Source organism: Onychomys torridus, chromosome 5 (assembly GCF_903995425.1).
Source record: "Onychomys torridus chromosome 5, mOncTor1.1, whole genome shotgun sequence".
NCBI lineage: Eukaryota > Metazoa > Chordata > Mammalia > Rodentia > Cricetidae > Onychomys > Onychomys torridus.
Window position 1 is genome coordinate 11,219,401 of NC_050447.1, and position 12,245 is coordinate 11,231,645.

At 53.1% G+C, this 12,245-nt stretch overlaps 1 protein-coding gene across 2 annotated transcripts; it reads right to left on the reverse strand.

The window, feature by feature from the left end:
* Positions 1-45: 45 nt before the first annotated feature.
* Dcaf15 (DDB1 and CUL4 associated factor 15) lies at positions 46-7,863 on the reverse strand. 2 transcript variants are annotated; one of them, XM_036187081.1, is made up of 13 exons: positions 7,689-7,863; positions 6,043-6,140; positions 5,824-5,959; positions 5,227-5,333; positions 4,974-5,113; positions 4,719-4,889; positions 1,775-2,209; positions 1,596-1,687; positions 1,377-1,505; positions 1,215-1,300; positions 956-1,060; positions 756-871; positions 46-478 (listed from the first exon to the last, which is right to left on the reverse strand). In XM_036187081.1, exons 1-13 carry the CDS (start codon positions 7,818-7,820, stop codon positions 423-425), a joined length of 1,803 nt encoding a protein of 600 aa, XP_036042974.1. In that variant the 5' UTR covers positions 7,821-7,863; the 3' UTR covers positions 46-422. The 2 variants fall into 2 exon arrangements, with proteins under 2 accessions (XP_036042974.1, XP_036042973.1); XM_036187080.1 differs by lacking the exon at positions 7,689-7,863 and adding an exon at positions 7,052-7,365.
* Between the last annotated feature and the right edge of the window lie 4,382 nt (positions 7,864-12,245).

Genomic DNA, 12,245 nt, shown 5'->3' on the forward strand with positions numbered 1-12,245 from the left:
TGGGGGGGTGTCTGTGTGTTGAGGACAGAAAGGGGACACCAACCAGGCTCAGAAATAAAGCATTTAGTACATGAAGAACAAGGCCAGGTGGCCACAGGGTTCCCACCCCAGGGGAGGGAGGCCGGAACCACTGGGCCTCCCTAAGGGCTACACTTGCAGCCAAGGAAAGGGCCAGAGCACAGGAAGCAGGACTGGACTTCATTAGGCCAGCCTGGGCTCCTCCCTCTGCCCTTTCCCAACTTAAATAGGCATAAATAAAGACACATCCAGACTCTTCGGGCCACCAGAGGCTGCTGCACCAGTCCCATCCCGCAACCTAACACTAGTGCCAATTGTGGCCCCTGTAGGGCCAGCCCAGGAAGGCGGTCCTCTCCCGGGGCCTGCGGAGGTAGTTGGAGTCAGGGTCCAGGGCGGTCCAGCCCTCACAGCACAATCCAAGTGTACCGCTCACTGTCTGCCAGAACCTTCAGTGAGCACCCTGCAGAGAAGGACATGCAAGACCATGATCCACTTGTCTAGTCCTGCAGACAGCCTCCATGGGCTAACTGGACCCAGAAAGTTCCAGAGACAGGCTCCCTGATGATTCCTCCACCCCTGTCCAGCCATAGTTAAACCCTCTGAGGAAGCCCACAGCTGCATGGCACTCAGATTCTGACACCCCTTGCATGTCCAGCATGCACACACTCCCTTCAGCATGCCCTGGGATCCCGGGTAAGATCAAGTGTGCTGCCCAGGTGGGCACTGGGCAGCTCTACCTTTGTGCAGTGCCTCATTCGTCATCCTGTTCACATAGCGGCCACTGCTCTCGGGCACCAGCCATTTCATGACCATGTCCACACAGCTCTTTCGGTAGGAGCTCCAGACACTGCCACTGGGAACAGGCAAATGAGTAAAGAGGAGCCTTTCCTGCCAACTGGCCAGGCTTCCCTGGCAACCCACTCTTGCCCTGCCTCACCTGGTCTGCCCTTTGACCTCGGTTAGGTCACCCACGCTGACTGTCTCAAAGACGCCCGTGCTGAGGTCCCAGGCCACCTTTAGACTGGTATGATAGGTCTTTGGTCTGTGATGGTGGAGGACGAGGGTGGGGGCCAGTGAGTTCCTGCACTGGCTTGTCAGTGCACCAGTGACAGGAGGGCGCACCCTTTACACCCTGCACACAAGGGGCTGTGTGTGTGGCCACCATGTGAGGGCTAGCCAAGGGCTCTGCCACTTACCGGAGCTGGCCCTCCTCAGTGGGGGCTGGGAAGGCTAGGAGCAACAGGCCAATGTTAATCAGGACCTGGTTGGTTTCTGGGCAGACCTGGGAATAGGCAGTGCCGGTTACAGATGGGTCCGGTAGTGGGAACACCCCAGCCTCCTCTGCACCCTTGCCTTACCTCCAGGATAACTATGTCATAGTCACTGAAAGAGCAGAACTGGTGACCCCAGGTGGCATCATGACGGATGACCTCGTTGATGACATACTCGAAGTCCAATGTGAGCTGCTCCACTGTCAGGTACTGGCCCTGGGGACAGATGGCAGAGAGGCAGGGGTAGGTGGTGCCAACCACCCCACAGACCCGGGGTCACCCACATCCTGCACCATCACTACCAACCTGCATGTCTGTCCGTTCTCGCATGGGCCGTAAGTTGCGGCCACGGAGGTCAGTCACCACAAAGGGCAGGGAGATCTTGTCATCCTCAAACTCTGGGGAGGCAGGCAGAGGGTAGGAGCAGGCCAAGGGTCCTCTTGGAACTGCCCCATCCCAGAGCCTGTCCCAGGAAGCCCCCTCACCATCCTCAGGTTCTGTCCCTTCCCCAGACCGCAACACATAGTGCAACTTGGTGTAGTTGATGTAGCCAGGCTCCGGGGCAGATGCCTCTGAAGCAGGAGGACCTTCCCTGGGCACCGCTTCCCCACTTGGGGCTGGTGGCTCTGAGGATGAGCGGCAGCAGCCACTTGAGGGCCCCAGGCCTGAGGGCAACCGAGCTTCCTCCAAGGCACCACCCTTGGCCTCTCTGGCCCTGCGGAAGATGTCAGCCACAAACTCCTTGGCCTTGGCAATGGCTGGTGAGGGCTCGGGGGCTCCAGAGGGCCGAGCTAGGGCCACCTCAAGGCCAAGGCTGGGGAAGGCAGGGACCGCCTCAGGGCTCCAAGGTCCTGGAGAGCTGGGTGGGGCTGGGGGCAAAGCTGTGTGGTCGTACAGGATTTGGCAGAAACTGTTGTCGCCTGCAAGCACAAGGGATATGTCACCACAGCTCAAGGTCACTCTGAGCTGCCTCAAAGCCTGGAGTATCAGAAACCCACCAAAGGAGCTCCGGAGCACTTCCTGTCCTGAGATCTGTGTGAACCCTTCAAAGGGTATGAGTTCAGAAACCACATACACTCTGAACACAAAGACCAGACCTATGCAGACACGGACTCATTCAAGACTTAAAAATGTATGCTGGCAACAGAACCTGGAGACTTTACTCCACTGCTGAGCCACCCCCAGCCTCAAACCTCACCTTTGAACACAAATGCTACTCAGAAAGGACACAGCAAATGAAACGCACAAAGCTGTGTCCTTGGGGTTCAGTCTACAGTGAGGACCCACAAGAGTCATCTCAGTGAGTTCTCACCATGCGACCAGACCAGCTCAGGCAGACAGGACACACTTATCAGAGGAAGTGGGGGTCAGCAGAGGAGCCTGGCAAGCCACCAGAGTGCCACACCTCTCCCTCTAAGCAGCACCATGCCCCTCAGAGAAGCTGTTGTCTAAGGGGCCATGATGGGACACTTTCAGGAAAGGATTATTGGAAATGGCTTGGTGCCGGGCGGTGGTGGCGCACGCCTTTAATCCCAGCACTTGGGAGGCAGAAGCAGGTGGATCTCTGTGAGTTCGAGGCCAGCCTGGTCTACAGAGCAAGATCCAGGAAAGGCGCAAAGCTACAAAGAGAAACCCTGTCTCAAAAAAAAAAAAAAAAAAAAGAAAAGAAAATGGCTTGGCATAAACTTCTGGGATACGCTGAACTCCAGCTGAGGACAAAGCTGAAACAGAATCTCAGGCTAAGAGTCCTCAGTCCTGCTTGGGCCTCGTGTAGGAGGCTCATGGTCAACAGTCGGCTGGCACAGCCTTGGCTGTCTCCCATAGTGACAGAGGTGCTCAGGGCAGGCCTGGGGAGAACTCAAGCTGAGTCGTAGGGTGAAGTGCCCTGTCCTTGGCTGGGCAGCCTGGTCACATGCACTCTGCCCTGCCTCTTCCTTCCCCTGCCCCAGGGCAGCCATCTTAATGGGAATGCTCTTGAGTTCTCCCCAAATCAAAACATGTTATCAGTTTATCCCAAAAGTAGTGCACAGCTCTAGACTTCTCTTCTGTGTCTGTGTCCAGATGGATTATGTATGTTGTGGCCTCTCTCTGGTGTTCCACAGGACACTGACCTGACCCTGTTCTACCACAGAGAAGGCACCAGGAGGCCCCTGGTTCCCCGATATGGACCCAAACACACACCTGATGGACTCAGGCTTTCTCAGAAGGGGATGGGCCGTGGGCTCAGGCTCACAGGTCCTCATTCTATCCCTGCCAGCCAGTGACATCACACCACTTCCTAACATGTCACTCTAGCAAGACATGGAGAACTGACTTAGCAAGTAAGGAATCTGTCACTAGGTGTGCGGACCTAGATTCAAAATTCCTGGAACCCACATGGTAGAAAAGAATCAATTCCTGAAAGTTATCCTGATGTACACGGCACATGCATGTATACACAACTCATACACAGACAGACAAACAAAGATTTTTTTAAGTAATACAAAATTAAAACATGCCAGACATGGTGGCACATGCTTTTAATCACAGCACTGGTGAGGCAGAGGCAGGCAGATCTCTGTGAATTTGAGGCCAGTCTGGTTTACAAAGCTAGTTCCAGGACAGCCAGGGCTATTACACAGAGAAACCCTGCCTCGAAAATAAACAAACAAACAAATACATAAAATGTGATTTAAAAATTAAAACAAAAAAGAAGAAGAAGAAGAAGAAGAAGACGACGACGACACCATGAGAGCCAGGTGTGCTGATACACACCTTTAATTCTAGCACTCAGTAGGCAGAGGCAGGGTCTTTGTGAGTTTGAGGCCAGCCTGGTCTACATGGTGAGTTCCAGGCCAACCAAGGCTACGGAGACACTGTCCACTATCTAACAGAAGAGACACCATGCAATTTGTTACTGATATTCCCTGACACCAAGGATGCACGGCAGGTACCACTGGCTTTGGGGGCTCATGGCACTGCCCATTGTCATACCATCCACACTGTAACAACACTGTCTCTCATGCTCACACAGTGACAAAATGTCCAAGGGTGCACTGCTTAGGACACAGCTCTGTCCTCAGAGCACAGTAACTGGAGTGCATTACATCTTCTTTTCTGTCATGCTGGGAAGGGAACATAGTCCTGCAGGCATGTGCTCAGTAAGCCTCTAAGCTGAGCTCCCTAGCAGCGCCTCTAAAAACAGCAGCGCTACCTGCCCAGAATGATAACCTCTACCACACTGTTGCTAAAGCAGCCCCTGGGCTGACAAGCTGTACTTCAAGTAGCTACAAGGCCAGCACTGAGCATGTCAGCCCCTTGGAAAGTTCTAGTGCACAGCACTGGGGGGGATGGCACCAGCCTCCCCACCTCCCAGCTATGTAACCATCAGAGACTTGACCCCTCTCAGCCAGGTCTCCCGCTCTGCCCTGTGAATAGAAATGGGCCTACCTGCTGAGTGGACAGAGACAGCGCAGGCCACCAGCGAGTAGCTGGTGTTGAGAAGCACCACCTGGTCCTTCTTGAGTTGGAAGGCGGGTTGGAAGGTGGGGAAGGGGTACACCACCTGGTATTTGGTGTGCAGCATGAAGCCGTGCCGCAGACACTGTGCGCTCGGGTCCCCTGCAGCAAGACACACTAGAGCTCACTTGATGCCTGACAGCGGTCCAGCAGCCATGTACCCCTCCAGGGCCCCTGATGCCTCACCTGGGTGGGCACGACTGGCATCCTGGCAGGCAGCACAGCGACCCCGAGGTGGCACAGCCACAGTGCTGATGTAGATGTCACGATGGTTCTCATCACTCATCATCATCATATTCATGAGCATCCCATTGGCGGAGCGGGTACTAGGGGTAGCACATCCTCAGCCTGAAGCCCATCTAGGGGCTACCAGCCCGCCCTGCCTATCCCGCAGCCACCCTGCCTGCCCCGCAGCCACCCTGCCTGCCCTCAGTCTCACTTGAAACCAAACACGATGACCTTGGAAGCGTCGCTAGGCCACTCACACACAGTTAGGTACAGGTCGCTGTAGATCTCCTCATCCTGGAAGAGCCGCACCTGCCGGACCTGAGCAGTGAGCCCAGTCAGTGGGAGGTTAAGCGGGGGCTGACCAGAGGATGGAAGATCTACACCACAACCAAGCTACAAAAGAGCTCCCCTCACAAGTGGCCCAGGAAGGCCTGAGCCAAGAGAGCCCTTGCCAGCTGGAGAGAACCTGACTGAACATATTCTCTTCCGGCTCCCTCTGGGTGACAAAGCCCATGTCCAACAGAAACTGAAGTTCATAATACCCACCCTAGGGCAGGGGTCAAGGATGAATGCTAAAGCCACTATCCCAACCTGTGTGAATGTAAGAAACCTGCCTGAATCCCGGCCCAGGCCAAGGGTGTCCGATGGGCTGTACATGCTCCCTGAGCCAAATGAAATTAGCAGTTTGAACCAAAAAGTCGGCAGCTCCACAAGGGTCACCCCACTAGTACATCACTGCCATTTTATACAGACTGCATGATGCAGGAGCTGCTAAGGCCTGCTGTCTGAAGGGCCAGCCCAGTCCTACCAGCTTGAGTTTGCTGTGGACGTTGAACTCCCACCAGTAGAGGTGGTATATGTAGAAGGAGAAGTCATCATCTCCACTGCTGCTGGTGTAGGAGAGGACATAGCGGCCACACTTGGAAAATCCCAGGAAGATGTGGCTGTGGGCAGAGTGGGCACAGTGGCCAGGTGAGGACAAGCTCACAGCCCCACCCGCCACCTCCCGGTCTGGCCTCAGCCTCACCCTGCATAGAGAAAATCCTCGTCTACGATGTTCTTGAGGGACACGCAGACCCTGGGGGGCAGCTTCCGGAAAAGTCGAGGTGAGAGCTGCCCGCTGATCTGGGGAGAGGACAGCCAGGGCTCTTCAGTCAAGTGGCTCCATGCCTCCTTACTAGAGGCGAGAAGCTGAGCGGCTTCCACAGCCCACTGCTGGGGCAGAGGGAGACACCTAGGCCACACGACTTAACAAAGCACCCTAGTCCCCCCAGGGACCCTTGCTGTATCCCAGCCCTACCCCTGTGGATCCAGAGCCCTCCCAGCCTAAGCCCAACATCCTGTCCCTGTGCAAGGGTGCCTCCCTAGGCCACCTGGCTGCTTCCTGAAGGCTGGCCCTGAGATGGTAGAGACTAGGATGTGGGGCCATGCATTCATCTGCCCGTTCTCAATTAACCCACAAGGGCACCCACTTCTCTCTTTAGAATGTATTGATTGTGCAGGCTACAACCCACGTAGAGGTAAGGACAATTTGCAGGAGCCTGCTACCCCATTTCACTATGTGAGTCCTGGGGATCACACTCACTGTTATAATAACTCATTGTTACCAGATTTGAGGGCAAGTACACTATGGAGCCATCTCACTGGCTAAAACCCCAGAACCCAAAGCACCCAGTATTCTGAAACTGTCTCCAATCCATTATTAGCCAAATCCTTTTCTTAATTAACTGCAACCTGCCAACCGTCACACACTAAAACGTCACCGAGGAAGGATCTGAGGAAACTTGACAGGCATACACTGGCCACTGGGAAGCTATTTTGGCCTGCCTTCAAGAAGATAGTGGGAAAGAGCTGCAGGGGAAGGGCTGGCACCTTGCCCTCAGTACATCTCAACCCACAAAGCGAATGGTTCTGTCGGCCAAGCCTTCCAGAGAGGGTATAACCCTTGCCCAGGGAGCGCCCAGGCTAAGGACAGAGCCACAGCCCTGCCTAGGGAGCACCAGTTAAAAAAGATGGAGGCTCGGCTTTGCCCTCACCCAGCTTCTAATTTCTAGTGCATGCAGCCAATCTTGTTCCACTGCGGCCCACTTAACAGGACAGTCACATTCCTGCCCTTCCAGGCGTCCCCATCTGACGAGGGAGACAGAGCCCTGACTCTGGAAACACTCCTCCATCCCGCGAGTGAGGCAGACCCGGGTACACCAACTCCGAGACGGTCGGAGCTGGGCCGAGGGCGGCGAGCACCAGGCACCGATGCCGAGCCAGGAGCAGGGGCTCTGCAGCGGGGTGGGAGCTGGGCGGCAAGCCCAATAGGGCCGCGCGGGTCTCAGCGAGGGTCTCCCCTGCCTCCAGACTCCTCGGGACGCCTCTGCAGTAACCCGCCCGGCCGCCCCCATGCCCGCCCCGGCCTCCTCCACCCAAGCCCCTTCCCCGAGGATCTGGCCCCTGCAGGTGACCCGCCCAGCCTGCTCCCGCCAAGTCACCAACCTTCGCCAACCCGGCCCGCGCCCCAGCACCAGCCTCAGCCCGCCGCCCCTCCTCATCCCCCCGCCCGGCCCGCCCAGCCCCCGCCCGGCCCCGCCCCCCACCTCGCCGCGCCGCCCTCCCTCGGCCGCCTCCCGCGTCCCCTCCTCCTCACAACCGGGCGCGCTCGCCTCAGGCTCCAAGCCTCACCTTGACCCGCTCCAGCTGCTTGAGGACGTGCTCCCGTCGCCGCCCCGCTGCCCGCTTCCCCCCGGTCCCCCCAGGGCCGCCACCGCCGCTCCCGGCCCCGCTGTTCCGCTCCGATTTCGAGCTGGGCGCCATTTTCACCCCCTCCCTCCACTTCCGGAGCAACCGGTCCCTTAGCCCCGCCCCCTCCGCGTTCTGATTGGCCTTTTCTCCTCACAGCGGCCAGCCGGTTGGGTGACAACCGGCATTCTTGGCCTCTTCCCGCTACACCTGTCAATCAAAGCTATCTCGGCTTTTGGTTGGTAGAGATGGCAACAGCTCCCGCCTCATTCCCACCCTTCATTGAGGATAAACCACTCAGAAACCATTGTGGCGTTCTTCGGCCGGAAAACTTTAACTGAATAGGCGAAGATTCCTGTCAGGCGTGACGTTGACACGCCCCTGAGTGGGTTTCCATGGAGACCACTAGCAGTCCTGGCCGGTGGGCGGGGCGATGGGAACCCGTGGTCCACCAGGCTCAGAATCTTCACCCTGGCTCTGGCTCAGGCGGAGAGGGCGGAGGCCTGAGGAGCATCCTTGGGCGGCTAGGGAGGAGACCAGGAAAAGACGGTGGGAAAAAAAGAATGGTTCCTATTAAAACATCTTCCAAACGACAGTGACAATGATAGCGCCGGTCGTATCATGCTGTTTGCAAAAATTGCTTTTCATGAGTCAGGCGTGGTTCTGAGTTTGCCCTTCCTTGTGGAAGCCGTTAGGCCTGTCATACTATTGATGATAATAAACATTACTGGACATGGATGCTTCGTGCACAAGTTTTGCGTGCATTCACTCAATCTCTGCAACGGTTCCTTATTTCACAGTGAAACAGACATAAAATGAGCTCTCCTGAAGACACGGCACTTGTGTGTCCAGGCTGCTGGTTGCTCGTGTACAGTAGCAGAAGAGCCAACATACTTCACAGCGTTTATGGAGAACCCAACGAACAGGACAGGCCATACACGGGGAGTGAGTTCCAGGTAAAGCAGAAAGGCAGTGGGAAAGCAGTCTTCTGCAGTGTGGCGGAAGGAACATTTCAGCAAAGGCAAAGACTAAACCGCAGTGACATTGATTAGTGATGGAGACAAGTGCTGTGATACTGTCATTGGGTGATTTCATCTTGGGGCAAAGACCAGAGTCCTCACTAAAATCCCTACAGCATAAGGAACCAACATAACCTTCTACGAGCAGACCCACCCTCAGCTGAATCATAGACTAACGGGGCTTAGAGCAGGGGTAATCAAGAGCGAAAAGATGAGCAGCGAGGCAGCATATGTGTCTATGTATGATGCATGTATGATTGTGTGTTGACATGCATCAGATGTGCTTTACCCATGAGTATGTATGCAGAGACCAGAAGTCAACATCTGTCTATCATCTCTACCTTGATTTGGAGGTGGGAATTTTTTCTTTTTTCTTTTCTTTTTTAGACAGGGACTCACTGCATGTAGCCTTGACTGGCCTGGAGCTTCCTATGTAACGTGGACGAGGCTGGCCTCAAGCTCAGGGAGATCCACGGCCTCCTGAGTCTCTTACTGAGCCTGGAGTTTGTGATTTCAGCGAGGGAAGATCTACCCAGGGATGCTAAAGCTGGGAACAAGACTTTAGTGAGGAATCTGGCTTTGCTGGCCCTCTATTCATCCCTGGAACTGTCTGCTACAAACACTCCCCCTCCAGGAGGTGGGACTTACTTCCACCCTGGTGTAGGGGTTAGATTAGTGTCTTCACAGAAAGACAAAGGAAACATGATGGATGGTGCGTGCCTTTAATTCCAGTCCTAGAGAGTCAGAGGCAGGTGGTTCTCTGCGAGTTCTAGGCCAGCCTGGTCTACATAGAGAGTTCCAGGACAGCCAGGGCTACATAGTGAGACCTTATCTCAAATAAATAAATAAATAACGAATGAATGAATAAACAAACAAACAAACAAATAAAAGGGGAAGTAACTGGAGGGAAGAAACTTGGCCTGGCAGAAAATTCTTAACCAAGAGGTTGAGGTCAAAGACGTCAGCTGTGAGCCATGTTGCTGGCATGAACATGTGACAGGTCTGAGGAAAAACACCTTTTCTTTTTTCTTTTCTTTTTTTTTTTTTGTCTTTCTTTTTGTTACTCTTGGTGTGGGGGAGTGGGTGTGTGTGTGGGTACACACACACACACACACACACACACACACACACACACACACACGGACATCATGGCATGCTTGTGGAAGTCAGAGGATAACTTTCATGACTTGGTTCTCTCCTACTTTATAGATTCCTAGGTCTTTTTTTGTTTATTTGGTTTTTTGTTTGTTTGTTTGTTTGCTTTTTAAAGCAGGGTCCCTCTGCATAGCTCTGGCTGTCCTAGAACTCACTGTGTAGCCCAGGCTGGCCTCAAACTCATGGAGACCCTCCTGTCTCTGCCCCTGAGTGCTGGGATAAAGATGTCTACCACCATGCCTGGCTGACTCCTAGTGCTGAATTCTCTTGTCAGGCTTGTGTGGCAAACACCCCCCACATTTTTTTGAGGATCTCACTATGTAGCCTTGGCTGCTCTGGAACTTTCTATGTAGACCAGGCTGGCCTTGAACTCATAGAAATTCACCTGCCTCTGCCTCTCCGATGCTGGGTTTTAAAGGTGTGCGTCACCATGCCCAGACCCCTTTCTTTTCTTTTACTGAGGAATGGTCTCACTGTGTGTTTCTGGGTCCTGCTGCCTTTGCCTTGCCAGGACTGGAATGACAGGTAAGTCCACTCCTCCCAGCTTCTGAGAACATTTACCCTAACCCTATAACCCCAGTCTAACCCTGAGAACACACCAGGTAGATAGTTATTTGTCCCCTATTCAAGAACAGTCTATAAAAAAAAAAGATGATTCAAAAATGAGCAGAGACTGGGGACGGTGGCATAGGACTATAATCCCAGTTTTTAGGAAGCTAAAATTGGGGCTGGGGAGATGGCTCACTGGTTAAGTGTTTGCTGCTCTTACAGAGGACCTGAGTTCAGCTCCCAGGACCCAGGTCAGGTGGCTCGCACTGCCTATAAACCCAGCTCCAGGGGAACCCAATGCCCTCTTCTGACCTCCAAGGGTACCTACACTCACATGCACATACCCACACACACTTAGATGTAATTCAAAATCAGTAATTTTCCTTAATGTAAATATAGTTTATATTAAAACCCCAGACTGTGAATCTGGAAATAGGAAATGAAACTCCTTATTTAAAAATAAACTCCTTTATATTAAAAAAAGAAGCCAAAACAAGAAAAGTGCCTCAAGTTGGATCCTGGGCTGAGTGACCCTGAGTCAGAAAAGCAAGCTGAGCAAGGTGGCACATACCTGTGATCCCAGTGCTCAGTGAAGGGAAGAACATTGTGAGCTCAAGGTCATTCAAGGTCCTGTGGTGAGTTAAGACCAGCCAGAGCTACTCGCAACCCAGGGGAGAAGGAGAAAAAAGAACCACTCCAAACAAAAATATTCATATATGAATAAATAAAAACAGCCAAGCAGTGGTGACCCACGCCTTTAATCCCAGGCAGAGGCAGGTGGATCTCTGAGTTCAAGGCCAGCCTGGTCTACAGAGTGAGTTCCAGGACAGCCAGGGCTACACAAGGAAACTCTGTCTCAAAACAAAAACAAAAACAAAAAAACAAACAAAAAACAGTTCTGGGGTGACAGCAACCAGGCAAGCTGTTCAAGTGTTACCCTTTGAGCATAACTGAGTTTGACTCCTCAGAACCCATGTTAGGAAAGGTCTGGTGTGGTTTACAATCCTGGCAACAGAGACAAAGGCCAACCCATGCATGCAATATATCCACACCCCACTTCAGAAAGGGAGGTAGGCTGAGTGGGTAAAGGTGCCTGCTGCCAACTATGACGAGTTGCATTTAATCTCTAAAAGACACATGGTAAAAGGGGTTGGGGATTTAGCTCAGTGGCAGAGCACTTGCCTAGCAAGCGCAAGGCCCTGGGTTCAATCCTCAGCTCTGAAAAAAAAAAAAAAAAAAAAAGACACATGGTAGAGAAAATGAACAGTTGTCTTCTGGTCTCTATATGTGCCCCACCATAGGGTATGCCTGCACATACACATACATATAAAACAAATACATTAATCTAATAAAAAAACAAAAAACCTGAACATTGAACTTCCAGGGTGTCAAGGATATGAAACTATGTAGATCGTCACCCAACAAATGAGACTTTTCTGGGTGGGATCCCAAACCAGAGAAAGGACATCAGAGGGAAAACTGATCAAATTTAAACACAGTTTGTGGCTCAGTGAATGTGGTCCATGGTTACCAACAACTCTCTACAAGTGGTGAAGCCTCCATGTTAGACAGCCATTAGAGGTGTGTGGGTCAGGATCAGGGATGAGCCTAGGTCTTTCATTTTAGCTTAAAATAACCATGTGCATTCCATCCAGGAGGAAGTCATATTTATACACCGCTCTGACGGGGGTCTGTAGGACACATAGAGGTCTTTGTGCTCACAGACATGCACTAGAAGAACCTGGAAGGTTAAGCACACAGGGTTATTCCTTCAAGG

Bases quoted from the DNA above. Each gene is read 5' to 3' on its own strand.
- Dcaf15 (XM_036187080.1), bottom strand. From the start codon at position 7,189: ATGGAGGAGTGTTTCCAGAGTCAGGGCTCTGTCTCCCTCGTCAGATGG. The intron at 5,334-5,823 runs GTAGGACTGGGC...CTCACTGCTCAG, and splicing joins TCCACAGCAAACTCAAGCTG to GTCCGGCAGGTGCGGCTCTT. The intron at 1,688-1,774 runs GTGAGGGGGCTT...CTGCCTCCCCAG, and splicing joins AGGGACAGAACCTGAGGATG to AGTTTGAGGATGACAAGATC.